Source organism: Eucalyptus grandis, chromosome 5 (assembly GCF_016545825.1).
Source record: "Eucalyptus grandis isolate ANBG69807.140 chromosome 5, ASM1654582v1, whole genome shotgun sequence".
NCBI lineage: Eukaryota > Viridiplantae > Streptophyta > Magnoliopsida > Myrtales > Myrtaceae > Eucalyptus > Eucalyptus grandis.
The window spans coordinates 25,708,797-25,716,537 of NC_052616.1; the positions used below are offsets into that span (position 1 = coordinate 25,708,797).

The 7,741-nt window shown below is 45.0% G+C and overlaps 1 protein-coding gene across 1 annotated transcript; it reads left to right on the forward strand.

The window, feature by feature from the left end:
* Window positions 1–212: 212 nt before the first annotated feature.
* LOC120286209 (gibberellin 2-beta-dioxygenase 6-like) lies at window positions 213–7,371 on the forward strand. The gene is made up of 4 exons (XM_039313524.1): window positions 213–360; window positions 5,839–6,470; window positions 6,592–6,799; window positions 6,977–7,371. Exons 1-4 carry the CDS (start codon window positions 213–215, stop codon window positions 7,369–7,371), a joined length of 1,383 nt encoding a protein of 460 aa, XP_039169458.1.
* Window positions 7,372–7,741: the final 370 nt, after the last annotated feature.

Genomic DNA, 7,741 nt, shown 5'->3' on the forward strand with positions numbered 1-7,741 from the left:
CAAGGGATCTCCGGCGTGCCCTTGCCACCAAAGACAAGGACGGCTTCCTCGACGGAGCCATTCCTTTTCCGGCCGACGAACGTCTTCAACGGCAGTGGCGCAAGTGCCACCAACTGGTTCGCACATGACTCGGGAGGCGCCCGCATCGGAAATTGCAGCCGAGACTCCCACCAACCGAAGACTCCCGAACTCTCTGGGACAGCATCCGCGAGATGTACGGACGCCTCGACCGAGCGAAGCTATTCACCGTCACCCAAGCCCTGTCGGAGTTGAAGCAGGGGAACCTCTCGGTTACCTCTTGCTTCAACCGCCTCTTCGCTCTATGGAATGAGCTTGAGGCCGCCGAAGAACGACTCGAAGGTCCCAAAGAAACCCTCCAATAGTACCGAAAAATTAAAGAGAGGGAGAAAACGACGAGATTCTTACTAATTTTAAACGAATCCTTCTCGGCTTTCCGATCGCAAATCCTCGCGATGGACCCTCCACCTCCGCTCGGCCGCATTTACCAGTTGGCCGTCCAATAGGAGCATCATCGGATGGCCGCCGTTGGACACGCTCGGCTAGGCGAAGGCCTGAGCTTGGCCGTTCTTCCCTCCGGCGATACAACTCTCGGCGGAAACTCCACAAATCTAGAGAGAAAAATCATGGCTGCGGCTGCGGCGAGGAGAACCGGAGGAAACCCTAAACCATTTCGATCTGACGGATCGGATCCAAGATCTGGAATGGATGGCTGGGATCGCCGATCCAAGATGGACGGCTCAGATAGACGCGCTGGATCTGACGGCTGGGATCTTAGCACTAGAACGTACGGACGAGATCGGCGCGCTAGATCGGACGGCTGGGATTTCAACGCTGGAACGAACGAACGAGATCGGCGCGGCTGGATCGGACGGCTGGGATCAAAGCCTTTGGAACGGACGGACGAGATTGACGCGCTGGATCGAATGGCCATCATCTATCCGCAGCTTCAACAAAATCGAACAGCTGGGATCGTGCCACGTCAGCAAGAAAGGTCAGTGGGCAGAATTCCAGATTTAAAAATAAATATTTCAGCTCAGAACGTCCACATCATACCATTGAGACCTATTGGAAGCTGCATGGAAAGCCTAATGACAAAAAGAGAGAATCCATTATTTCCCAAGTTTTTGCACAAAAGGCAGATGGATCACCTCACCAGATGATCACTCAAGAACAATATCAGAATATTGTACGAATGCTGGATCAACTCAAGACTAGCGATAAAAGTGCAGGATTCTCAGGTACTTTCCTATACCATAAGAATTTGTTTTTGGTTGATGTATGGATTATCGATTCAGGTGCTAGTGACCACATAGTATGCAACAATTTTTTTTTTCTCACACATATAAAATGCCAAAATTCCCTATCACGGTGCGTCTTCCAAATGGGAACATCACAAATGTTACCCAAACTGGCACCGTTCATCTTGGTCCAAATTTAATCCTGAAAAATGTCCTATATATTCCAGAATTTGAATTCAATCTTTTGTCTATCTCAAGAGTATGTGAGGATAACTCTTGCCATGCCACATTCAATTCCGACAATTGTCTTTTCGGGACCATTCGACCTGCGAGTGATGGCCTTGGGTAGTGTGGTAGATGGACTCTATTTCCTGGATCAACTCCCGGGAGATTTAGAATTATTAAATAAGCATGTTTCTTGTAATGCTATCAGTTCAAATAAAAATCTCCTTTCTCATCAACGATTGGGTCACAGTGCTTCTTTTCCTCACCCAAAATGTCTAATATGTCCTTTAGTTAAACAATCTCGAGCACCTTTTCCGAAAAGTACATCTCGTACAACAGATTCCTTCTCTTTACTTCATATGGACATTTGGGGACCTTATCATACTCTTCACCGTGATGGATCTCGATTCTTCCTTACAATTGTTGATGATTACACTCGAGCCACATGGGTTTATCTTATGCAATCGAAAAGCCAAACTTTTGGTCATCTATCAAACTTTATTTCCATAATTAAAAATCAGTTTGGTAAATCTGTACAAAAAATTTGTACAGATAATGGGCGAGAATTTTTCACTTCTGATTGCAACACATTTCTATCTTCCCATGGTATACTTCATGAAAGTTCCTGCACTTACACTCCGCAGCAAAATGGAGTTGTTGAGCGCAAACATAGGCATCTGTTAGAGGTTGCTCGTGCTCTAAAATATCAAGCTTCCATTCCAGAAGATTTTTGGGGAGATTGTATGGTCACAGCAGCTTACTTGATCAATCGCATGCCAACTCGAATTCTTAATGGTAGGACCCCTTTTGAGATGCTTTACAACAAACAGCTGATAATAATCATCTTAAAGTATTTGGTTGTTTATGCTATACAACAAATGTGGGTCCTCGAGATAAAATGGGTCCTCGAGCCACTCGGTGCGTCTTTATGGGATATTCTTCTCTTCAGAAAGGATATTGAGTTATGGAGATCTCTACAGGGACTTTTTTCATTAGCAGGGATGTTGTATTCCATGAAGACATATTTCCTTTTGAGGAAAAGGTTTCTTCATCACAGTCCTCTTTACCATCAGGACACGATAGACTATTTTTGTCCGGTGACTCTTTGTCATCAGCACCAGGGTGTCTTATTGCACTAGGACCACCCCATATCATCAGGACCACCTTCGTTTGCATCAATGGAATTATCACATTCATAAGCAACTTCGCTAGGATTATTTGAGGACATTTCCCAATCTCCTATAACAACAGTTGCTTCACCAATTCTCCCTGAATCATCGGATCCTCCAGCACAAATCCTCGAGCCGCCTCGACGATTTGGAAGGCACACTCGTCCACCTACATGGACAAAGGATTACATATGTTCCGCAAGAAGTTCTTCAGGTACACAATATCCCATTGGCTCATATGTATCATTTAATCAGTTATTGCCAGGACATGTGTGTTGTATAAGTCGCATATCTGAAGAACGAGAACCATTCTCTTTCGCTGAGGCAGCACGAGGCCCTAGATGGCAACATGCGATGGAATCCGAACTTACTGCTTTGATGGAGAATCACACATGGGATATTGTCCCTTTGCCGCCTAAACGGAAACTGATTGGCTGCAAATGGGTTTACAAGATCAAATTCAAGGCAGATGGTTCTATTGAGCGCTATAAGGCTCGATTAGTTGCCAAGGGATTCACTCAAAAAGAATGTTTTGATTACCATGAGACCTTTTCTCCAGTAGCTAAAGAAGTCACGGTACGTTCCTTCTTATCCGTTGCAGCCATACGAAATTGGTCTCTCCATCAGATGGATGTGCATAATGCTTTTCTCCACGGTGATCTCGATGAAGAAATCTACATAGATATTCCTCAAGGATTACGCAGATAGGGGGAGTCTCGGGTATGTCGTCTTCGCAAATCCTTATATGGATTAAAGCAGGCATCTAGACAATGGTATGCCAAATTCTTTGCACTAACCAATGTAGGTTTTGAGCATTCTAAGTATGATTATGCCTTGTTTACACGTACTACAAAAGCATCATCAATTTATCTGTTGATATATGTTGATGACATACTTGTCATGGGAAATAATGATTCTGATGTTGCCAAGTTCAAAAGATATTTACACTCCACCTTTCACATCAAAGATTTGGGACCGCCAGAATATTTTCTTGGCATTGAGATTGCTCGGTCCAATGAAGGAATTTGCCTCTAGTCAAAGGAAGTTCATCTTGGAGATTGTTTCGAACGGGTCTATCGGGATGGAAACCAGAGTCATTCCGATTGAGCAGAATGTCAAATTGACGATGCATGAATATGACATAAGTTCTTCTTCAAACATTAAGGACTTAGTGCTCAAAGATCCTTCAGAATACCAGCGACTTGTCGGAAAGTTAATATATCTTATAATGACAAGACCTGACATATCATATGCCGTACAAATACTCAGCCAGTTCATGCATATGCCAAAGCAATCACATATGGATGCGGCATTGAAAGTTGTGAAGTATCTAAGGGGATGTCCAGGCCTTGGTATACTTCTATCTCGTGACTGCAATATGAAGATGACAGCTTTTTGCGACACAGATTATGCCACCTGTCCAATGACCAGAGATCTATTGCGGTTTCTGCATAAAGCTGGGAAAGTCATTGATTTCTTGGAAGACAAAGAAACAGTCAAGCTGTCTCACTATCATCCGCATGAGAATCGAGTATCGGGCCATGGCAAAGGCCACTGTGAAATAGTCTGGATACGAGGACTACTCCTAGATCTCGGAATACTAGTCAGTGGACTAACTGAATTGTTTTGTGATAATGATGCTACACTCAAATTAGCGGCAAATCAAGTCTTTCATGAAAGAACAAAACACATAGAAGTGGATTGTCATTTCACTCGGGATAGGATCAAAGATGGAGTCCTGGTGACAAAAGGAATCGGAACAACGGAGCAACTTTGTAGACGTCTTTACTAAAGCGTTATGTCGGAAACAACATAGATATCTATTGAGCAAGCTTGGTATCCTTGACATCTACAAAAGCCACCAGCTTGAGGGGGAGTGTTGGAAATATATCTTGAAGATTCCGATTCCGTGGATTAGTTTTGGTAAATAGGAAAATAGGAAAATAGAGATTCATTTATTATTTTTTCCTGTTTTATTCTTTTGTCTCTTACATTATAAATATACCAGTGTAATGTAAATATACACAATGAATATACAGAGAAAAAGCTTTTCTCAAATCTCCATTACACATTCTGTCAGAGGAGATGCAATTTGTTCACTTTATTGGATTTTCATTAAGTCATTAAACAGTGTATCTTTTCAAGTTCTAATTTGCTGCAATGCTAGATTCCGGTGCCCCGATTCCTCCGAACTGTAAGCTTTCACGGAAGCCCTTTTAAAGCATCTAAATCTTTTTGCTCCCTCAAAGCAGAGTCGACAAAACAAAAGTGATCAACGAAAGTCCCCGCATCACTATCCTACGGACCCAAAGCTCATCCGGACCCAACAACGTTCCACTCATCGCATACCCGACAAGGGGTGAAGGCAGCGCAAGACGATGATCCTCCCATCATAAGCATCCTTCGTGTTGCTCCTCTTAAGTGCCCCTTTCGGAGTTTAATCGGTTGATCGAATCGATTAAGTGCCCCGCGATCTAGATCTATGTCTCATGATTAAATAAATAATCATTTAATTGGTTCGTTCACTTTGGTGTCATAAATTTGGAAAAGTCGATTAGTGGTATAAATTTGAATAATTAATCACTTAAGTGTATTGTGCTTGGCCGTAGGCCACATCTTGATTGGCCAACCATTAGAGTAATAATTGATTTTCCTTGATTCCCAGTGGCGCCTCAAGATCTAGCAGAAGTGGGTCAACGTGTGTACGTGTTGCGGTATGTTTTCAACCTTTGGGACCGGAGCTTTAGAGGTCGAAGTTTTTTTTTGCCATGCACGAAACCCCGCAAGTACAAAAGCTATTATGGCAAAAGCTTGTTGAGAAAAGCTTTCTGCATCCACTGGTACAGAACGCAAAACTCAATTGCTTTCCGGGAAAAGCGGAAGCTGATTTTGATGGATAGAGTTGATCGATTCATGAACTTCACCTGATTAGTCCCCTGTGTCCAAAAAGGAATTTTGCTGCAAAAGAAAAAAAAAAGATTTCGCGTTACTTTTTATAGTAGACTTGACCCCTCTACTCATATGTCGCTATCCGGAATTCGGTTTTGTCCCCTTCTATTCTCTTTGTACCGTTTCACTCTGTCCCCTCCTCCCTCCGCATTATAAATACACAATTGCCCTCGATTCGCTCCCTCACGCCACCACCCTCCCCAACCCACACTCTCTTCACACACACTCTGTGGCAGTGGAAGGATCAAGCTCAGCCCCAGCCCGTCTGTCCAACATGATGACACCCCAGGAGTGTGAGCTCCCAGTGATAGACCTGAGTCAGCGGGGTGCAGAGGAGCACATATTCCGGGCCGCCAAAGAATGTGGACGCTTCCGGGTGGTGAAACATGGGATCAGCAGTAAGCTGCTTAGGAAGATGAGGAGGGAGGAGGTTAAGCTGTTCGAGAAACCCCTTGAGATCAGGGCCCGCTCTGGCCTCCTCAACAACTCCTCCCCCCGGGGCACTTCCCCTGCCCAGTTCTCCCACCATGTCCCCCTCATGAAGATTTATGACTCCTCTTGCCATGGCCAATTCACCTCTCTCGGAGGAGTGATGCTGGAGTTGGCCCCCGCCATGTTTGGGCTAACCAAGACGCTGGCGGGGTTCCTAGAGGAGAGCCTCGGGCATCAGGGCGGCAGCACGTTCAAAGAGAAATGTGATAAGAGCACGTGCTTCCTCCAGCTGAACCACTACCCGGTGTGCCCGCTGTCGCCGGAGACTTTCCAGGGGGTGCCCCACGGGGACAATTACTTCCTGACTATTCTCTCCCAGGACCAGGTAGGAGGCAACCGCGACGCTCTCATTGTCAGCATTGGAGACCTTCTGCAGGTAACCAAAAAAAGAAAGCACAAACTCAAAACAATGATTATCCAATCAATGCTCCGACTTTCTCGTGTAGCGAGGACAATGATTAACGTGGCTATGAATTGCTCACCTTTTCTTTGGGCAGGCGTGGAGCAATGACGTGTACAGGAGTGTGGAGCAAAAGGTGCGGACAAAGAGAGAGGTGGAGAGATACTCCGTTGCTTTCTCCCTCTGCCCTTCGCCCGACTCTCAGATCGGGAGCTGCAGAAAGCCCTCCGTCTACGGAAAGTTCACTTTTGGTGAATACCGGGAGCAAGGCCGTATTTATGGTCTTCAGCATTTCAGGCTAACGGGTATGTAAGCACAGTTCGTTCAATTGAAATATACGAAAGCCATCCTATGGCGACCTTCATGGTTTATACTAATACATAATTCCGAGAAATGATTAGTTTATTAGGTGTCATATGATGTATCTGAAATGAAAACTCCCAAGTCGTCGACCTCTGACGTAGCCCACTTTGTTTGTGCAGAGAGCGTTGACGTCTCCACAGACTTGGCGCTCTACAAAGACCCGTGGAAGATCAGGAAAAAGCTAACGGAAAGCGACCTCAGCCCTTTGTCGCGGCTCCTGCTTCCAGGGGGCTGCCTGCAGACCCACGTGTTCCCGCAGATGGACGAGAAGATGCTGAGGCACGTCAAGAGCGAGGAGGGGATGCCGGTCGTCGGCAAAGACGTGGCCACAGGCCACGAGCACCAGTTCGTCTTCCGCTGCTGGAAGTCGACCGGGAGCTACGTGCTGAACGGTGGCTGGACCAAGGAGTTTGTCGAGGAGAAAAGGTTGAAGGTCGGGGACGAGATCGGGATGGTCTGGTTCATGTCCTCTCGCATGTTCTACTTTAAGGTCCTTCACAGGGCCGCTGCTTGAGTTTTCTTTACAAAGTTTTTACGGAAGGAACGGAAGGATCTTTCTCGTGCTGTACTTTAAGTTTCTTTAGCTTCCCGCCGTGAATCAAATTTCAATGTGTATTTTTATCTTAGTACTGCATCTTTTATATTTTCAAGCTATTCAGTTAATCGATCTCTTTTCTTATGAGATATCACCCACTCAAATTTAGTATAGAATCTTGATTTAGTTGAATTATTTTTGGTGAAAGATATTTCATTGTGGGAATAATTTGAGTGAAATCTTAACCCTGAATTATTACGTGTTGAATATTGGACGCCAATAAACCCTTTCCCCTTACAGCACAAACGACAATAGCGATGGAGGAAACCCCCATGTCACTAGCATCCCT